At 49.1% G+C, this 21652-nt stretch overlaps 1 protein-coding gene across 3 annotated transcripts in view; it reads left to right on the top strand.

Moving 5' to 3' along the window:
• The first annotated feature begins 5416 nt into the window (after positions 1–5416).
• ERFE (erythroferrone) overlaps positions 5417–21652 on the top strand; it is a 37754-nt gene continuing 21518 nt past the window's right edge. For all 3 annotated transcript variants that reach the window (XR_005226941.2, XM_037909827.2, XM_007067363.4), the window contains exons 1-5: positions 5417–6334; positions 13751–13873; positions 15063–15165; positions 17544–17764; positions 20123–20231. Coding sequence is in view for 2 of the 3 variants with exons in the window: in XM_037909827.2 (XP_037765755.1) it covers positions 6140–6334; positions 13751–13873; positions 15063–15165; positions 17544–17764; positions 20123–20231 (751 nt within the window). In the remaining variant the exon portion in view is untranslated. The remainder of the gene's footprint in view (positions 6335–13750; positions 13874–15062; positions 15166–17543; positions 17765–20122; positions 20232–21652) is intronic.

Here is a 21652-nt window from a genome sequence, read left to right as displayed (position 1 = left end):
ACCTGACTTCAAGGGATTATGGGACATTTCTGGAGGCCAATCACAGTGCAGTAATGCAACACATCTGCCACACTGACACCCAAGCATTTCAGCAAGGGCTTCTCATGGAGGTGGATTACCAGGGATGCTCCAGCTGCACAGTCCAGGAGCTCTAAGTGCCTTGCCAGTGTGGACACCTCAGGAGTTAGGGTGCTCGGGGCTGATTTAATGTGCTCTAACTTGCAAGTGTACCCAAGGCCTTAGGTGTTTTTAGCAGTCATCTTGGTCGGGGATTCAGTGAAGAACCGATGCTGATTAACTCACTTCCCAGTCTTAAATAGGATTTATATATGGTGGGAATCCTTTGTTTCCCAGTTTGATCCCCACCCCCTACTAGTGGAAAAATACCAGCAGTTTAAGATGGTATCCAGTACCAAGTGACATGATCACATGACCCTGCAGTGTCAAAGCAGCATCCCAGAAAGCGTCTCAGTGTGGTGGGATCTTCAAAGGCCTATTGTTCTCCCTAATGGTTTATTGACTAACCAGCCAGACTGATTGCATTTTGTCTGATGGGTGTTCCACAGCTGCGAACACTTTTGCAACTGATCGTCAATATTCCTAACTTCAGATACAGAAATGATACATGCATGCAAATAGGATAATCACATTCAGTAAATCATAACCTTTCCAATAATATCGCACATGACTCATCTTGCATAAAACTTACCTTATTTACGTCTCTGTGAAAAATATGGGGCATAGTGTCACATGTGGATTAGGGTGTGTTCCAAAACCCCTGCTTGGAAAGGCTGCTGCAGGCCCCCCATCCCTGCCCCAGCAGTCACAGGTGAGTTATCACAGCCCTGCAGCTGCCAGTGATTGTACCTCTTTTTGATGCATTTAATAGAGATATTTCAAGACTCCTTTGAATGCCCTGCATTCCATCCCCTCCCCACAAAGCTTGTCTGCTTTACAGCCTGCAAACAACAGAGCCAAGTGTCCAGGCCATATGTGGGACATACTCACAGCTCATTTTACATGCGCTGCAAACCCTTTGGACCCCAGAGGAGGTAACCGAGGCAAAGGTATTTTGCTCCTCTTCACCCTGTCCCACTGACAGCTGGCAAGCAGCCTGCCATAGCATACAGGAAACCATCTCCCTATGCTCAGCTGTCCCTTCCTGGGCTGACCAGGCTTGTGTATGGTGGGAAGACACTGCCAGCATTTGGCTGGATTAGTTTCACTTGGTTACTGACTGCTGGGCCTCAAGGGGGAGTCCCATAGGCTAGGCAAGAGGCCACACGTTGACTTTCCATCCACACTGCTTTGCTTTCAGGGATGGCTGGAGGTTTCATTCCCATGACTTCATCTGCAAGGTTCTTCCCTCTGACGGGGAGCGAGAACGAACAGCTTGGCTACATCAGTCTGCTGGGAGCTGTGGGCCAAGACAGTGACACGAGAGCTCAAGAATGAGGATTAGATTTCACAGGAGTGTGAAGGAGAGGAAGGGGAAGACTCCAGCTTTCTTTACTCCCCTCCCCCGGTGCCCTTTACATTTCCACGAATCCGTCCCATCTGAGCCTCTTCAAAGATGCCCAACAACACAGCCCCTAATGTTTAAACTAACTGGTTGATTTATGAGGAAGGGAGACTTAAAAATTGAGTGTTGGTCTCTATCTATGCAGGGTCTGCTTTCAGAATGACCTTTGACCACTATGATACTGCAGAAGGCCACTCCAGTGGTCAGACTGGACTAGTCTCATACACCAAGAATGGGTAATAATACTGTCTCAGCACTGTGCTGCAATCAGAACAGGCAAGTACTCTGCAGCCCTTCCACACCGGGTTATGGCATAGCTCAGAGATACCATTACATGTGGATTTGCTGGAGGACTAAACCAATTAGATCTGGCCCTTTGGCAGCCCCTATGATATCATTAATATTGCTCACTGTTTAGGAAAATAACTTGGTCCACATGGCAACAAGCCCAAGTCACCTCCATTAGCCTGCTGAACTGGACTCCAGCAAGAGCGTCATCCTGTTGGAAGACTTTAATGATGTCACAGGTGCTATTACCAGACCGTGTCACCTGGCTCATTCCATCTTGTTGCTCCAGGATGACCAAGTGCCTGACCCTAATGAAGAAAGGTTTGTAGGTCTAAAGATGGCTCCGCTGGTACCCTATGGCACATGGAATTACTCTGCTTGCCAAGCCCTCACTGTTTATTGAGCCACCGCTGTAAGGAGCTCTCACTAACATTCAGAATGTAGGAAACGTAGCTAGCCCTTGGATAATGGTCTCTTGGGAACACCCTGCTCTTAGTGTGCCAGGACCATGTCATGGAGAGTCACACTTGCAAGCTATATCTTGGCAGAGTGTAAATTCACACACTGAAGCTATGCCTAAAATAGTGGGAGCCATGTGCAGTGCTTAATACAGCTGCTAAATGTGAGTGAGAGCTACCCATGGATGCCCCAGGATTCCACAGGCACTGAGTGCAGGGAGCGAGAGATGTGCACTCTGGATGGTCATAGTCTCTGTGTGCAGCCCAAGTTGTCCTAGAATGCAGAGGTTGAGGACAATAACTTCTGAGGTAGCCGAGAGTGAAACAGACCACTGATGTCAAGGAAAAGATTCCCATCAACATCCATGGGATTTGGCTCAGTCCCTTAGGGTGCAGCAGGCCAAGAGGATTGAGAAGAGCATAGGACATAAGCAAGGGTGTGGGGAGGACAAAGAACTTGAACTTGGTGTGATAAGAGCCAAGGGGGCAGGGAAGGGAGTCAGAGTAACTGGGGAAAAGATGAGCGTAGCTGCAGTATTTTTGACAGTGTGGAGAGAGAAGAGGGTGGCTGCAAAAGAGGTTACAGTAATCATGGCAGGAGATGGCCAAAGGCTGGCCAAGGCTTATAGCAGCAGAGCCAATGAGGACAGGGCATACTTTGAGCTGACACAGAGCACAGCTGAACAAAGACATTGGTGGGTTTTGATTGCTATGCATTGTTGTCTGTCATTGGTCATTATTTATTCCAACATGTTTGGGCTCCAGGTTGTTCATGCACTATTTGACAAGGCACTGTTTGTATAGTATGATGATTTACTGTCACAGGGTGGCTGGCCCCATTAAATGAAGCAGGTCCAGCACCTCTGTGCCAGGATAGGTGCACCAGTTTGGTGAATTAAAAAGGTGGGTTCGCACCTTCTTAATTTCTATAAAGGATCAGGGACAAACAGAGGGACAAGGTCCTTGAAGGAAGCTGTTGGTTTCTGGAGGCAAGGCTGAAGAGCAGCAGGGGGGATTGCCCGTTGAGCTCCCTGAGCCAGGGTAGTAGGGCTGAAGGCAGGAGGAGCAAGGACGGACTTACCTGGTGATGTGTCCATGCTGGAGAGCTAGGAAAGGATACTGGAACAGGGGGATTGATGGCAACTCCCCTGGTGAAGAGGCACTCCCAGTCGAGAGGCTGGGGAGGGCAGGTTTCTATGGGAAGAGTGGGCTGGCAGCCAGAGATATGCCTGTGTGTGGTGGCAGATGCCAGAGTGTGGTATATGCTACATTAGTAGCCTAGATCTTGTGAGATTTTTAAGGACCACATGCACTGGGGGTGAGCCTGGGGGGGAGCCTGATTGGGGCCTTTCGTTGTGGATTGTTTATTTTTGTAACAATCTGGCCTCAAGGAGGTATTATTAAGGGAAAAGAGAGCCTGTTGTGCCGGCCTCAGGGCCCAAGAGGGGATGTGGGATTTAATCCTGGTGTTAGGCCCCAGGCCACAAGGCGGTACTCAAGGATAAGGGGGGGACTCATGCACGATCAAATCAGTCACATGCAGTAGTGGATTAGCCACTGGGCCAACGGGGCCCAATGCCCAGGTTGCCCTGGCCAACTGGGGGCCTTGGAAAAAAGGACACCCCCCTGCACTCCAACCTGCTCTGTCTACCTGGCGCTCCTGCTGGGGAGCAGGGTCGGGGCGTGGGAGCTTGTGCTGCTCCGCCTGCCTGGTGCTCCTGCCACGGAGTGGGGAAACCTCCTGCGCCCCAACCCCATTTCCCTGGTAGGAACACTGGAGAGGAGGGTGGGGGAGACAGCAGGTGGAAGGGGTGGGGAGGGGCCCCCATTTGCTGTGGCCCAGGGTCTCACAAAGTGGTAATCTGCCTCTGGTCACATGATATGGTTTCTGCTCCCTGATTGGAACAACAAAAAGCTTTGGGGTTCCCCAATATGACTCAGGAGAAATCCTGGTTCTGTTGACTTCAGTGGGGCTGGGATCTCACTTTCTATCTCTTTGGAGCCTTTAGAGGCTCCACTCTCTTGCTTCAAGCTAAGCATCTGTTTAAGTGCTTTGCTGGATTGGAGCCAGGGTGCTCAGCACCTGGCAAGACTGAAGCCAAATGCGCTCACGTGTTCGATGAGCTCCCTGCTCCACAGCCACTGGCAAGCCCTGGCACCAATATTTTTGATGTATATTTGATAAAATCCTTCTCTTCTCTGTGTGCTCCTGGGGGACCTGAGCCAGTTTTAACCCAAAGCCCATGTGGGTAAGGGAGACTACTGCTTCAGGGTTGTCACTAGACACTTCCATGCCCTCGGCAGGACTGACCCCACACTAGGATGGTTGGGCCAGAGCAATGTTGTCATGGTAGCTCCAAGCCCTGGCCACTGTTGCTGCCCAGTCAGGAGAGGGGACTCCCTTAAAGGGTAAAGCCCTAGTGTGTCCCAGCTGCTGCAGGAAACTGAGCAGGTTAGAACCCCTCCTATGAGTTCAGCACCCACCAATGTGTCATATCCCTTACTGCTCATGGTAACTGGAGGCCAGACCTCCCTTCGCTAATGAGTGGAGCAGCCTATGCCCATCCTATCCATAGCCAGTGAGGCACTGGCAGCTGGATGCTCAGGATGGCCCATGGAAGGGCCTGGGGAGCTCAAGGGGGAAATGATGCAGCGCCTCCAGTTAGTAAGTGGTGAAGTCAGCTGTCCTGAGCAGGAATACCCTATGGTCCCGCTGAAGCTTTGCTGAAGAATCACTTGCATAAAGCATGCAGAGCCCTGGATGGGGTTAGTTCTTCGCTGGGCAAACAGGGACCATTGCTCCTCAGGATGAGCTTGTAGCTCCAGCCACTGCAGCCATAGCCAGACACACAGTGAGGGTCACTCAGATCACCGTGGGCTGAAAGGAGTCTAGAGGGTGCTGGCTGGGGATTTGCTTCAATCCCCTAGCTTGTGGCCCTCTCCACGAAAACTGCCTTGTACTTAGTGTGACTGGAGCCTCTGTGCACCTGTTCCTGGGTTCCCAGCTGCCAGTCTCTAGCTCATGGAACCAGAGGCTGGAAATGGTTGCACCTAACACTTGGAGCCAGGAGGGGGCTCTCTGGCTCCCTGGAGTGCGTGCGTGAAGCAGTGCCTATGAGGCGGGGAATTCAAGCTCATTAAAAGGAGTGGATGTAAGCAAGAATATCAGACTGAGACAGCCAAGGTCTGCTGCGCCAGGAGCAGTGCCCACAGAAACCCAGGGAGAGAGAGGGCAGTGCACCAGGCATGGGTGTCTCTCATGAGCCACAGATCCCAGCCAGGGCCAGGCTGGAGTGAGTGCCACCAGCAGAGAAACTGGGCATTCTCCTGGCCCCTCCAGCTGTGAAGGGAAGGAGCACACGAGAGCTGTTGGGCAGAGACCGTATTTACAGCTCCAAAGGCAGCCCAAGAAAGGAGGCAAGCAAGGGAGATAGCCCTCTCCCAGCTGGACTCAGCCCCAGCTGGTGGCTTTTTAAGCCCATGCCCAGACTCTTGGTCCAAGCTCTCACACGCAGATTGGAGCAGGGAGTACTCTGAAGTACAGGGACATTTCTCTGAGGGATTCTTGAGCCTACACAATGTGTTTTCCCCTCACAAAGTAGGAGGCATTGCCCTCTTCTGGGGTCAGGTGGCTCAGCTGTCGAGTACCAGCTGGCTGTTCTGCAAGGGCAACCCATCTCCTGAGCTGTTGCTGATGGGAGGACAGGCCTGACATTGGTGGAGTATCATCTCTTCTCCCAAACACGCCATTCCTGACGGGACACAGTCTGATTTCTTCTTGCTCTTACGGGCAATGCCTGGCTCTGGGTGGCCATAAAGACTCTGGCTCCCTGAAAGAAAGGACCACCTCTTTGGTGCCCTGTGTTGAAGAATGGCTGGATACCTCCCTGCCAGCCGCTGGCTCCTATTACTGTGTGTGGGATTCCTGGCAGTGGCCTCATGCGTTGGCTCAGTGGGGTCGGAGAAACTTGGAAGCAGAAGAAGCCGGGAGAAGAAATCCCAGTGGAATGAGTATCCCACAAGGCAGGGAAAAAGCAGCATGCCTCTGCCAGCCTCTAACAACCCGGTAAGCACTTAAACTACCAGCACCTAGTTGTAGGGAATTGAGTAAAGATCTAAACTCAGAGCAACCAAAGCAGGAAAGTGGGTGATGCGCAGACAATCTAATTTCTGAGGTGAGTGAATGTGATTGCAAGTAAAATCTCCTCAGGGGACTTTGAGTTGTGTGATTACTTTTTTTTTTTTTTACACACACACACAGAGTAGGTAGGGATGGTTTTATGATCACTTTTTCACCTTTGGGTGACCACACTTGTTTATTGTCAATGAACAACTGACTTTTGCCATGAGAAAGCATCGAGAATCTAGCACAAACCAAGCGCTCTGAAAGCAAGCCTGCTGGCTCATAAAATGTTAGCAAGTGCCCCAAATTTTTCCAGATTTCTCATAAATATTTTGCACAGCAAACATTTTCTCAGCTCTGTTGAAAACATACAACCACAGCGTTTGTCTTGCAGTTTATAGGTTACAGCTGATCAACTATGTCACATAAAAGAACTGCAGTGGGATTGACCTGTGATCCACCAGATCAGGAGTCTGTCTCCAAGTACAGATACGCCAGAGGCAGGGGCAAGAATCCTCATAATTATGGAGAGACAGTTTCTTCCTTTCCCCAAGCAGTTAGTGACAGCTTATATCCTGAAACATTAGGTTTCAGAGACTTTCTAAAATTTTGTATGTTATCTAATGTTACCACTGATGTTGTTCTGATTAACTGTACAACCATCTAATCATTTGTTCAATTCAGCTAAGCTCTTGGCCTCACTAATACCTTGTGGCAATGAGTTCCATAGATCAATTGTGCATTATACAAAAAAATCCTTTGATTGCTTTTTAAATTGGCAGCCTTTCACTCGCAATGACTGTCCCTGTTCTTATGTTACAAGAAGGTAATCGTGAGTTCCTGGTTGACAAATATCTGTGCTACTTTAAAAACAAATCCAGTGGGCCAAATGCAGGGGTGATGTGCAAAGGTGACTGTGTAAGTAGGTTTGTAGAAGGTTAAGATAATATAATTTAACCTGAGGGGCCAGGAGAAGGTGTAAATTATCCCAACTTAGACTCTAGTCCACTACCACCACATTTGCCTCAATAATTTGCCAACCCACATTCCTACATGAGTGCAGACAAGCTCCGAAGGATAAAACTGAATTGCTCTAAGAAGAGCCCTAAACTCCAGCCCTCACATATTCAATCTGTCCTATTGGAGCAGCTGATGGACCAGGAGGCTCAGTCCTTATCCACCCAGAAATCTCTTTCCACTTATCTGCTCAAGCAGTTATTAAAGGTGCTATTGGCAGGGTTAAACTCTCTCCTGGGCGAGAGGGCAAGAGCAGCGCTGCTCAGGAGAATGAATTTCCCACCCTCATTCCTCCGCTCTCAGATCAGGGGAAAGACGGAAGCTGTTTCCAGTAGTTTATGAATGGGTGGAAAACACATGGCTAGAGATGCAAGCCGTTACTATTTGACTGGGGTATTCTTTTATATCCCATCCAACCCCCGGGGGCCTTCTTTGGCCTCATTCCAACAATGCCCACTGCACTGTGCTAGGGAGATACGTAAATGCCTTAAGTTGGGTGAGCTGCATAGCTGGGGGAGCCCAGCTAAGGCAGCTTTGCGAATCAGTCAGCACAGAAACACATTAGCTGCTTAAAAAATGTGTGGATCCTGGGGGCTCTGCCAGCAGGTCCTGCTCAGAGAGTCCAAAGTGCTGCACCAGCAATCTGAAAAGTGCCCCAGCTCACTGTGTATGCAAAAAGTTGTGAGGCTAGCCATACCGATGACTTGGGATCTTCAGGCTATTCCAAATTAGCAGCAGCAGTGCACAGAGCATTTGTTTAAAACACAAGGAACACAACACACTGGAGTCACTGCAGTGGAGTTTATAGTGCTGCTCCAGGAGTGCACATTAAAAATTCAGATTCCATGATTATTCAGGCCTGTTCTTACGCAAAATTAACTTGCAACAAATCTCAGTGCTGGCCTGTTGGGTATGTAGGCTTGGAAGGATTAGAATTTTATTGGTAAATGTCAATAAATGTTGATTTTTGCCATTCACGCACAAACCAACAAAAAAGTATTTTCATTGATGATCACTGAAATTTACGGATAGGCAAAGTAAGAAAAATGCTGCTTGAGAAATTATTCGAGTTTTGATTTAAGGATATTCACATTGTATTGTTTGCCATGGGACGTTGACAATTTGTGTTTTAAGAGTTATAAAAATTGAACATTTGGAATTGCAATGTCTGCTGGCAATAGCAGACACCCCTGCCATAATTTTCTGCAAATGTGGACATTTAAATTGATAAAACTCTAAACAAAAGGTTAAAAATAAACATTGATATTATAAACTGAGTTCTGGCCAGCCTAATTATACACTTGGGCAATCAGCCTGTATTACACCTTTTTTCTCGAGCTCTTCTGCTTCTCACTCACCAATTTGTAAGCACCTAGAGGGTTATAAGAAATAGCCAGCATGGATTTGTCAAGAACAAATCATGCCAAACCAACCTAATTTCCATCTTTGACAGGGTTAGTGGATAGAGGGGAAGCTGTAGACATGCTATGTCTTGATTTGTAGTAAGGGTTTTGACACAGTACCACATGACATGAGCAAACTACAGAAATGCAGTCTAGATTAACTTACCATAAAATGGGTGCACAACTGGTTGAAAGATCACAATCAAAGAGTAGTTATCAATGGTTCACCATCACACTGGGAGGGCGTATCTAGTAGGGTGCTGCAGGGCTCTGTCTTGAGTCTGGTACTAATCAATATTTTAATGGATGACTTGGATAATGGAGTGGAGAGTGTGCTTATAAAATGTATGGGGGACATTAAGATGACACTTTGGAGGACAGGATTAGATTTGAACATGACCTTGACAAATTGGAGAATTGGTCTGAAATCAACAAGATGAAATTCATTAAAGACAAGTGCACAGTACCACACTTAGGAAGAAAAAAAATCAAATGCACAACTACAAAATGGGTAATAACTGGCTAGGTGGTAGTACTGCAAAAAGGGTTATAGTGGATCACAAATTGAATATGAGTTGACTTGTTGGGAAAAATGCTAAAATCAGTCTGGGATTATATAAGCATGAGGGTCATGTAAGACATTGGAGGTAATTGTCTCATTCTACATGGCACTGGTGAGGTTTCAGATGGAGTAGAGTCCAGTTCTGGGCACTACACTTTAGGAAAAATTAGGAAAAACTGGACAAGTTTAGACTAACCTGACCCATGAGGAAAAGTTTAAAAAAACTGGGCATGTTTAGTCATGAGAAAAGAAGACTGAGGGCAGATTTGATAACAATCTTCAAATACGTTAAGGACTGTTATAAAGAGGACAGGGATCAGTTGTTCTCCATCTCCACTGAAGGTTGGACAAGCAGTAATGAACTTAATTTGCAACAAGGGGTTTTAGGTTAGGTATTAGAAAAAGCTTTCCAACTGTAAGGGTAGCTAAGCTCTGGAACAGGCTTCTAAGGGAGGATGTGGAATCCCCATCGTTGCACGTTTTTAAGAACAGGTTGGACAAACAACGGTCAGGATGGTCTAGGTATATGTGGTTCTGCCTCAGCGTTGCGGGCTGGACTTGATGACCTCTTGATGTCCCTTCCAGCCCGACATTTGTATGATTATGTTGATCTGTAGCTGGTGATATTTTGAAGATGACTTTTGTTCACTTGGAATAGACCGTAGACCATTATTATTTACAATACATATTAAAAAGCACCTCAGCTAGGCTATAGGTGCCTCTGCCACCAATGGAAAGTACATTTCGCTCTGGTTGAATTGATTGCCAAGTGCATGACATAAAACTACACAAAACTTATTTGTCGGGCCCATGGTTTTCCCATGAGAATGGGAGTTTTTAGGCAGTTATTTCATAGATTTCAAAGCCCAAAGGGACTCATTTATTATGATCTCCTGTATATCACAGGCCATTAAACCTCCCCTAGATACCCATGTATTGAACCCAATGACTTTAGTTAGACTAAAGTGGTTCAGTCCTCAGGAGACTAACCTGCTGTGTGCAGAGAACAGGAGAGCCCCAGCTGCCACCGGTGCCATAGGCCCCCACAGTTGCAGGGAATTGATTAGGTGAGATATGCCTTTTAAGTAACTGGACATGTCATTCCTTGGCTGGCAGTTTTCTAGTCATGCTGTATTGTCAACCCCTTTAGGGAGCAACCTTCCCTCTAAGACCATTGACATTGGCCAGCAGCTAACAGTGCCTTCTCCTCTTGGGCTTCCATCGATCCCCTCCTTTGGGTGTATGGAGGGATTCTACACTACTAGCGGAAGTGACTGGCCTCCTTGGGATGGCTGTGGAAGTCCTGCCTGCATCTCCCACCGGTGTACAGTTCCCTTGCTAATGAGCAGGTGGAGAGATATGGCATGTACAGCAAATGGAAGACATCTAGCTGCACTGTCCCGGCACCTTCCCACATCACCCTCGTGTGGTAGAGATGGGGAGTTGGGGCAAAAGAAAAGTTCAATGGCTGGCCCAAGGGCACACAAGAAGTGCCTGGTAGTGCTGAGATGGCATCTAGTTCTTTGGATGTTTATTCTGTGGATTTTTGTACTCTCTGCTTGAAGCCTAATAAACTCCAGCATGCCTGGGGAAATAACACACATGCAATGTGAGAAGGGACTTGGAAGTGACAATGGGCAGCAAGTTAGATGGCACCAAAGTAGCCCATGCAGTTGTGTATGGAGCTGTCTCTGGTCCAGCTCCTCAGCTGGTATAAACTGAACTAATATTGACTGGAGACTCATGCTCTTGCTGTCCAGCCCTGTGAAGAGTAGCAGCGTGCTGGGTGACCAGAGCACAGGACTGGGATTCAGGAGATCTTGGATCTAATCCACACAATGCTGGTGGCTCACTGTGTGATCCTGGACAAGTCACACAGCTTCCCTGTGCCTCAGTATTCCCATCTGATGGAAATGAAACCTCAGGCATGTCCTCTTCCTTCAGCCATACAGCCCTCCAGACTCTGTGGACCAAGTGTGAGTCGCTCATCCAACCATCCCTCCTAGCCACAATAAGTATTCTGTGTCACTGGTGGAGCCACGGCTTCCGCATGACACACATCACACCTGGGTGGACCACAGGAGGTGGACCACAGTAGCTGGTCTGCTGGAGCCTGCTCCTCTGGCACCTGCCAACACCGCTCGGTAATCTTCCAGAGGGGCTGCTGCTGAGGGCCTGCTGTCCTCTCTTCCTTCCCCCAGCATTCATTGATTTCAGAGGCAGCTAGGCTAAATATCTGGGAAGAGCAGGCCTTAGACCACTGCCTCTGCCACAATCACAGCTGCTGTTGCAACAGCCAGGGAGAGACTAGGGCCAGAACTCAGACCTTGCCTGGCTGATCTTTGCTACAGTGAACATGCCACTGTTACTCTAGTTTCAGAGTAACAGCTGTGTTAGCCTGTATTCACAAAAAGAAAAGGCGTACTTGTGGCACCTTAGAGACTAATTTATTTCAGAATAAGCTTTCGTGAGCTACAGCTCACTTCATTGGATGCATACTGTGGAAAGTGTAGAAGATCTTTTTATACACACAAAGCATGAAAAAATGGGTGTTTACCACTACAAAAGGTTTTCTCTTCCCCCACCCCACTCTCCTGCTGGTAATAGCTTATCTAAAGTGATCACTCTCCTTACAATGTGTATGATAATCAAGGTGGGCCATTTCCAGCAGAAATCCAGGGTTTAACAAGAACGTCTGAGGAGCGGGGGAGGTAGGAAAAAACAAGGGGAAATAGGTTACTTTGCATAATGACTTAGCCACTCCCAGTCTCTATTCAAGCCTAAGTTAATTGTATCCAATTTGCAAATGAATTCCAATTCAACAGTCTCTCGCTGGAGTCTGGTTTTGAAGTTTTTTTGTTGTAATATCGCAACTTTCATGTCTGTTTCATGTTTACCTGCACATCCACCAATGTGATATATGCCATCATGTGCCAGCAATGCCCCTCTGCCATGTACATTGGTCAAACTGGACAGTCTCTACGTAAAAGAATAAATGGACACAGATCAGATGTCAAGAATTATAACATTCATAAACCAGTCGGAGAACACTTCAATCTCTCTGGTCACGCGATTACAGACATGAAAGTTGCGATATTCCAACAAAAAAACTTCAAAACCAGACTCCAGCGAGAGACTGTTGAATTGGAATTCATTTGCAAATTGGATACAATTAACTTAGCGTTACACTAGGGGCTTTATAAACTTCATGGGCCAGACCCTGAGCTGGTGTGGGTTGACACTGACTTCAGTGGAGCTGTGCCACTTTACACCAGGGGAGGTTCTGGCCTTATTTGCCACATGGGTTATGGCTAGGGTGACCAGATAGCAAGTGTGAAAAATTGGGACAGGGAGTGGGGGTAATAGGAGCCTACATAAGACAAAGTCCCAAATATCGGGACATCTGGTCACCCTAGTTATGGCTACAGTGCTGTCAGAGGTGTGACTGCAGCATGTGCAGATAAACCTGAGCTAGAGCGGATCTAGTCAACGCCAGTAACACAGAAGCTGCAGTAGCACAGGCAGCAGCATGGGCTAGCCACATAAGGACATACCAGAGTCCCGTGCTTAGACAACATCACTGCTATTGTTATTCACACTGGCTAGGGTATGGCTACACGGCTTGCAGTCACACCTCTGACTACAGCGCAGATAGACCCATACAAGAATTACCTTACCTTCCACTAAAATGCAGCTACCGCTAGGTGAAACAGGTACAGCAACAGTCTAGGGCAACAGCTGACAAACTGAAATTGCGGAAAAGACTTAGCACTTCACCAAGACGCTGATTTGTGCTCTTGTGAAGTTTTAAGTGGACCTGTGTTAGTTGTAACTCACCAAACCTCTCCACTAATGCACCATACCTTCCCCCGTTGTAATGCACCAGCACACCAGCACCACTGGCTCATATGCCCACAACCGACCCCCACGCTGGGCTAATATTCATGGCTGCAAGAAGCACTGTGGGCTGTATAATGACCTCTATTTATATCCCCTCCAAAACATGTGCCCCAGAAACACTGCTGCTGCTGGTGCTGGGGCACTGGGTTAGTCCCACCCAGAGGGAAGAGTGCCCTCTACAGAGTTTCTTTGAGTCCAGAGTTTTTCAGCGGTACCCCAGGTAGCCCAGTTCCCCATATCCTGCATGCTGTGAGCAGGGCACAGCTCTCTGGCCAGCAGATAAGGCAATCACAGTGGTCAGGAACTCATTAACACTCCAGGAAAACACAGGCTAGTTTCCGGCTGGTGAGTTCCTGCCCCTGCTGTGTAATGGGAGTAGCGTTGAAGAATGGCACCCACCTGTGTCTGAACCACTCAGCAGCCCACAGAGCTGGTTACTGTCACTTTCTGTGTTCTTATTCTTTGATCTTCTAACAGGAACCCCTTCCTGAGCGGTCTCGCAGCATCGACCCCCGGGATGCCTGGATGCTCTTTATGAAACAATCAAACAAAGGGGTGAACAGCAAGAAACAGGGCAAAGGCAAATCAAAAAATTTCAAGGTATGTATTCACATCCCCGGTGTGTCTGCACAACCCACCCCAGGAAGCCCTGGCTCAGACTCACTGTGCCCCATCTCACACAGAGATCCCAGGGCTGCTGCACCCACCCCACACAGACATCCCTGGCACAGGCCCACTGCACCCCACCCTCCACAGAGCTCCTCAGCCTGGGCCCACTGCGCCCCACGCCCAACAGAGCTCCTCAGCCTGGGCCCATTGTGCTCCTCCCCTCACAGAGCTCCTCAGGTTGGGCCCACTGTGCCCCTCCCCTCACAGAGATGCTCAGCCTGGGCACACTGCGCCCCTCCCCTCACAGAGCTCCGCAGGCTGGGCCCACTGCGCCCCTCCCCTCACAGAACTACTCAGCCTGGGCCCACTGCACCCCTCCCCTCACAGAGATGCTCAGCTTGGGCCCATTGCGCTTCTCCCCTCACAGAGCTCCTCAGGCTGGGCCCACTGCACCCCTCCCCTCACAGAGATGCTCAGCCTGGGCCCATTGCGCTTCTCCCCTCACAGAGCTCCTCAGGCTGGGCCCACTGTGCCCCTCCCCTCACAGAACTACTCAGCCTGGGCCCACTGCGCCTCTCCCCTCACAGAGATGCTCAGCTTGGGCCCACTGCGCCCCTCCCCTCACAGAGATGCTCAGCTGGGGCCCACTGTGCCCCTCCCCTCACAGAACTACTCAGCCTGGGCCCACTGCGCCCCTCCCCTCACAGAGATGCTCAGCCTGGGCCCACTGCACCCCTACTCTCACAGAGCTCCTCAGCCTGTGCCCACTGCGTCCCTCCCCTCACAGAGATGCTCAGCTTGGGCACACTGCACCCCACCCCACATGGAGAGCCCTGGCCTGAGCCTACTGTGCTCCCACTCCAGAGAGCCTGGTCTGGGCCCATGGCATCCCTGGTGTAACAGCCCTACTCCTTCTGAGCCCAGAACAGACCCAGAGGGTGGGGCTGAAAACAGTGACCAACCCAGCAGAGATGGCTAATCCTGCTGAGATTCCAGCACAGAGTTCAGAAGAGGCAGGTGCCCTTTCGGACAGTGGGAAGGGGAAGGGTGCCAGGATGTGAGTGACTAGAGGCTGGCACTGTGGGATGGAGCCATTCTTACTGGATCTACACTGGCTAGCTGTGCCCTAATTTAAAGGCACATTGAACTGACCAGCTCTGTGCTCTGTCTGGGGTTCCAGTTTGGCCTGCCAGGCCCACCAGGTCCCCCAGGCCCTCAGGGGCCTCCCGGATCCCTGGTGACACCAGAAGAATTGCTGAAGGACTTCCGGCTGCTGTTGAAAGGTACAGTATGAAAGCCAGTGCTGAGTGCATCTCCACAGGCACTTCAGCTGGCCTGGGGAGGTTGGTGCCCCATGCTCAGTGCCAGGTTTACAATGGTGCCAGTGGCTCCATGGAACCGGACCCATGCTCAGAAGGGGCCCCAGCCTGCTCTGCTTGCACTGCGGCCCGAGACCCCATTTCTCCACCTGCCCACCACTTGCTCCTCTCAGTCTGACTGCCGGCTGGCCGAGAACTCCTCTACGACCCCTGGCCCCACCCCCCTGCTCCTCTCTGCCCCCTGGCAGGACCCCAGTGCACCTCTGTCTCCAAGCCTGTGAGGCCCCACCTGTCTCCTTGGGGCTGAGCCACCTGGGACTGGTGTAGAAGCCTGGCCAGTCTCAGCCTGGGGAGGGGGTGGAGAGGTAGGGGGGCTTGGCTGGGCCCCTCCAGGCAAGTGCATCTTGAGGGAGGCCTTGGCCTGGCTGATCACACCACTCCTGAACGGACAGAGCAATTCCCGGCCCCAGGACCAACTCTGGCTGTGCTGCTGGCTCAGCTCACTGACGAGTGCAGTCACTGGAGAGTCGGCAGGGGGCTGGGGGGTGGGGGTGGGAAGATGTGCTGGGCTGTGAGGGGGCGGGGAAGATGTGTGTGTTGAGGCAATAGGGAGTGGGGGTTCTGTGGGCGGTGCTCGGCAGTTGTGGTGGGGCTGTGGGCAGGGGAGTGCTGGGCAGGGGTGGTGTTGTGCAGGGCGCTGTGAATTTCTGGGAGCGGTCTGGGGGGCACTGGGCATAGTGGGTCTGGGGGGCTCTGGTCATAGGGAGTAGGGATGGTGTTGGGCAGGGGGCTCTCTGGTGTGGCATGGGCCTGCTCCCCAAGGGGAAGGGGCATGCTGGCATCACAGGGCCACTTCGCGTCTGGCAACTACCGGTTTGTAAATAGTGCCCTCACACTGGGCTTGGTGGAGCGGGGTCACCCCTGCCATGCCATGCCCCTGGCTAGTCCCTCGGTCTGGAGACTGACCTCCCCACGCCATGCTCCACTGCCTCAATGGGGGCCCAAAAATATGTTTGGCACCAGGCCCACAAAAGTTTAATCCGGCCCTGCTCATGCTGCAGGGAGCGTGACACTGAAGGGACAAGAGCTCATGTCCTCCCGGGGGGGGGGGGGGCAAGGTCACCTTGTGAATCTGATCTCCCCTCCCTCGGGGTTGAGGTTAAGGAGAATAAGGGCTAGTCTACACTGGCAATGCTAAAGTGCTGCCGTGGCAGCACTTTTAACGTGGCTTGTGTAGTCATGGCAGAGCGCCGGGAGAGAGCTCTCCCAGCTCTCTAAAAAAAACCCACCTCCATGAGAGGCGCAGCTACCAGCGCTGGGAGTGCAACTCCCAGTACTGGTGCACTGTCTACACTGGCAGCCTGGCTTTTCACACCCTTGAGCGAGAAAGTTGCAGTTCTGTAAAGTGCCGGTGTAGACAAGCCCTTAGTGGTTGCTGTCTAGTGCATGTGGGGAGTCGACACCTTGGTGGGTGCAGGGGCAGTAAGTTGGCATGCAGTGCTGCTTAGCTTGCCTGCCCAGATACAAGAACCAGGTAACCGGAGCAGGGGTGTATGTCTGGGGTGGTGTCTCACTCCCTCTTACACTGGTGCTCAGCCAGACTCAAACTCCAGCCCCAGGAGCAGCTTTACACTTTCAGTATATTGGTTATTTCTACATAAGTTTCCAGTACAGAGTTTTACTCACACATCAGGACATGACTAACTACACATTTCAAATGTGGACTTTGTCTAATGTCACAAATAATAGTTGCTAACACACGTCTTGGTGATGAGGTACGTATTTGTCTCTGTGTGTGTGTGGATGTTAGGGAAGTGACTTAAGCCCCAATCCAACCCCTGTTGCAGTCTTTGGAGAGTCTCCCACTGACTGCAGTGGTAGGTGTGTGCTTGTGTGGTGAGATTTGTGTATGTCACAAACTCATTCCCTGTTTATCTCCAACACCTCAAAGGACTTCCCATTAGTTTTTTGGCTCAACACTTAAGAATCAAACTCAGCAACAATAATTGGGAACCCCAGAGAACTAATATTCCTTTCCTGGCTTCATGACTGCAATGAAAACCAATGGGAGCATTCACCAACAAACCTCACTGCTGCCTAAAATGACCAGGACAGAACGTTTGCCTGGATCAAGCACATGAAGCAGGGATGACTGAGATTCAGTCTCACCGGATGGTGCCAGCTTGCTGGGCTTTGACTAGAATTCACTCCAGTGTCCATCCTGCTTCTATTGACATCAAGGGGCATTTTACCATTGGTTCCAATGGGAGCAGTCATTTTTGAGAACCCTTTGTAAATCGGTGACTTCTAAAACTGATTCTCTGGGGGGGGCGTTCTCTCAGAGGTGGTAAAGGAGCGGGAGAGGATGAGCCTGAAGGCCTGTGAAGGTTGCCAGGAAGGTGAGGAAGAGGAGGAGAGAGGAGATGACATCTTGGCACTGGTTGCTGGTCCATTGGCAAAGAGTAAGCCACAGCATCGAGTGGAGGCAGCCTTCCACTGCCGGATACGGAGAAACATTTCCATTGAACGGAGATCCCTGCAAGAGCTTCGGATCTATTACATAGTGAGTGGGGGAGGGAGTTTGTCATTCTGGACTGGCAAAAATGCAGATTCAGTAACACTGACATGTTTCCCGAATTTATGTTGGTTTCACCAAATTGTTTTGGTGAAAAAACAAAGTCCAAAAATTGACATTTTTCTAAATGAAACGTTTCAAATTTTTGGCTCAAAACACCTTTTTGTTTCAAAATTTTCTTTAATTTTATTTAAAAAACCCAATAAAAATGTTTTAAAATAGTTGGAATCAAAATGAAACATTTCAATTTTGCCTAATGAAATATTTTGTTTGACCTGAAACAAATTTTTTTCTACTTTTTAATTTGCTGAAACATTTTATTTTTGGTTCAGCCTGAAATTGCGTCTTCTTTTTTTCCCCAATTTTTCAGAATTGCTAGTGAAATAAAAAAAATCCATTATTCTCACAGCTATATTCCCAGCATCTGATCTCTCTGAGGAAGATGAATATAACTTCAATCCAACCCCCATGGAAGTCTATGGGGAGATTCCCATTGACTTCAGTGAGCATTAGATCAGGCCCTAACCTCCCAAATGCTCCTTGCCATTTGTGCCATACTATAGGTGTGTGTGCCAGGGGTGGGGGAAGGGGGGTTACTTCCTTTTAGCCTCCTAGCCAATTGCAGGCCAATTAAAATCCCTAGACAAACTTTTATGTACCAGTGGAGATAAGGCTGAGTACACATCAGTAATTTAGCATACAAAATTTTACAGGGATTTTATTTTTAGCCCCAAAATAAGCATTACAGACCAGGAAATTCAGAGTTAAGGTTAAACATACATGAAATCTAGATACAGTAGAACCTCGGAGTTATGAACACCTCGGGAATGGAGGTTGTTCGTAACTCTGAACAAAACATTATGGTTCTTTCAAAAGTTTACAACTGAACATTGACTTGATACAGCTTTGAAACTTTACTATGCAGAAGAAAAATGCTGCTTTTAACCATCTTAATTTAAATGAAACAAGCACAGAAACAGTTTCCTTACCTTGTCAAATCATTTTTTTAATCTTGTCAGATCTATCTCTTTTTTTTTCAGTAGTTTACATTTAACACAGCCCTGTACTGTATTTGCTTTTATTTTGGTCTTTCCTGCTGCCTGATTGTGTAAGTCCGGTCCAAATGAGCTGTGTGGTTGACCGGTCAATTCATAATTCTGGTGTTCGTAACTCTGATGTTCTACTGTATATTAAGACCTGTTAATGCAGTTAAGACACCCAGAACAACCTTAAAAACTCTGACCTATAATGATGCCATATACTACACACACAGTTAAGAATTATGTGTTTTTTTTCCACGAGTTCTCCTCATAGTGTCACCACAACCCAGAATTCCCTGCCCTGAAGAATTCCTTGCCCTGTCTGTATAGGTTGTGCTTTACAACATATACAGACAAGACTAAAGGAGTACTATTATCCCCATCTTCCAGATGAGGAAAAGAGGCAAAGAGAGATTATGCAGCTTGCCCACAGCCACATAAGAAGTTTGCGGCAGAGCTAGGAATTGGACTCTGAGTAGGGTTGCCAACTTTCTAATTTCTGAAAACCGGACACTACAGCAGAAAAGCCGGAACCTCCACCCTCCACCTCTTCCCCCACCCCTGCTCCGCCTCTTCCCCTGAGGCCCCCACCATCACTCACTACTGTCCCCACTTCCCCTTCCTTGATCCCTTCCCCCCACGCCTCCCCCTGCAGCTGGGCGCTCTCTACACTGGACAGGAGCCTGCCTGTCCGCCCATGAGATGCAGACGGGAGACGGCCCCAGTTGAGTAAGGACTGGCGTGGGTTGATGACCCAGTGCCTCCTTCCTTGGCCCCCCCCACCTGTGGTAACTGGACTTTTGGTGTCGTCAGTATCTGTGATCGGACACTGTACAGGTCCCCTTTCAACCAGACTTTCCGGTCAAAAACTGGACAGCTGGCAACCCTAACTCTAAGCCTTCTAAAGTCCTTCACCAGCCATCCTCCCTTTTTAACCTACTGATCAAAGTTTGCTTGCAGGTATTAGCTGATGAATAATTCTGAGCAACAAACACATTTGAAAACAATCATGGTCAGATGTCAGATAATCTGTGAACAACTAGAAAACAAGACAAATTTGTCAAATATGTTGTTAGCCCTGGTCTGTACTTAAAAATTTTATGGCATAACTGTGGCAGTAAGAGGCCTAACGTAGATACAGTTATATTCTGTGTGCTGCGATCACCCTCTGCTTGCACTACAGACACAGCCTATGTCTGTTTCCTGAGAGGACACTGCTAGTTTAGCGCCCATCTCCTAGTGCAATATGCAGAATTGGGATGGTGTCTTGCAGCGTGCACAGTCTTGCCTTTCTCTTTGTTACTAGCCTCAGAAAGAGGGGGTGTTCCATCGAGGCCTGGGGCTGAACCTGACCAGCGGACAATACACAGCACCTGTCGCAGGGTACTACACCTTCACTGCAACTTTGCACATTGGTAAGCTTTCCTGCTGCCTGGCACACGGAGCTGGCCTCCACAGCATGGCGATGCTGTTGAATCATAGAATCATAGAAGCTTAAGGTTGGAAGAGACCTCAGGAGGTCATCTAGTCCAACCCCCTGCTCAAAGCAGGACCAACCCCAACTAAATCATCCCAGCCAGGGTTTTGTCATGCCAGGCCTTAAAAACCTCATTGGAAGGAGATTCCACCACTTCCCTAGGTAATGCATTCCAGTGCTTCACCATCCTCCTAGTGAAATAGTTTTTTCCTAATATCCACCTAGACCTCCCCCACTGCAACTTGAGACCATTGCTCCTTGTTCTGTCATCTGCCACCACTGAGAACAGCCTAGCTCCATCCTCTTTGGAACCCCCTTCAGGTAGTTGAAGGCTGCTATCAAATCCCCCCTCACTCTTCTCTTCTGAAGACTAAATAAGCCCAGTGTCCTCAGACTCGCCTCATAAGGCATGTGTTCCAGTCCCCTAATCATTTTTGTTGCCCTCCAATTTGTCCACATCCTTTCTGTAGTGGGGGCTACAAAACTGGACGCAATACTCCAGATGTGGCCTCACCAGTACCCAATAGAGGGGAATAACCACTTCCCTCGATCTGCTGGCAATACTCCTACTAATGCAGCCCAATATGCCCTTAGCCTTCTTGGCAACAAGGGCACACTGTTGACTCATATCCAGTTTCTCGTCCACTGTAATCCTTAGGTCCTTTTCTGCAGCACTGCCACTTAGCCAGTCGGTCCCCAACCTGTAGTAGTGCCTGGGATTCTTCCGTCCTAAGTGCAGGACTCTGCACTTGTCCTTGTTGAATCTCATTCTTTTGGCCTAATCCTCCAATTTGTCTAGGTCACTCTGGACCTGTCCCTACCCTCCAGCTTATCTACCTCTCCCAGCTTAGTGTCATCCATGAACTTGCTGAGGGTGCAATCATCCAGATAATTAATGAAGATGTTGAACAAAACTGGCCCCAGGACCAACCCCTGGGGCACTCCACTTGGTATCGGCTGCCAACTACACACAGAACCGTTGATCACTACCTGTCTGTTCATCCAATCCATACTTTTTTAACTTGCTGGCAAGAATACTGTGGGAGACCGTATCAAAAGCTTTGCTAAAGTCAAGGTATATCTCGTCCACTGCTTTCCCCATGTCCACAGAGCCAGTTATCTCATCATAGAAGGCGATCAGGTTGGTCAGGCATGACTTGCCCTTGGTGAATCCATGTTGACTGTTCCTGATCACCTTCCTCTCCTCCAAATGCTTCAAAATGGTTTCCTTGAGGACCTTCTCCATGATTTTTCCAGGGACTGAGGTGAGGCTGACCAGTCTATAGTTCCTTGGATTCTCCTTCTTCCCCCTTTTAAAGATGGGCACTATATTTGCCTTTTTCCAATCATCCGGGACCT

Source organism: Chelonia mydas, chromosome 9 (genome assembly GCF_015237465.2).
Source record: "Chelonia mydas isolate rCheMyd1 chromosome 9, rCheMyd1.pri.v2, whole genome shotgun sequence".
NCBI classification, from domain to species: Eukaryota; Metazoa; Chordata; order Testudines; family Cheloniidae; genus Chelonia; species Chelonia mydas.
Note: the sequence above shows the minus strand (reverse complement) of the source record. Positions and strands in the feature narration are given on the sequence as shown.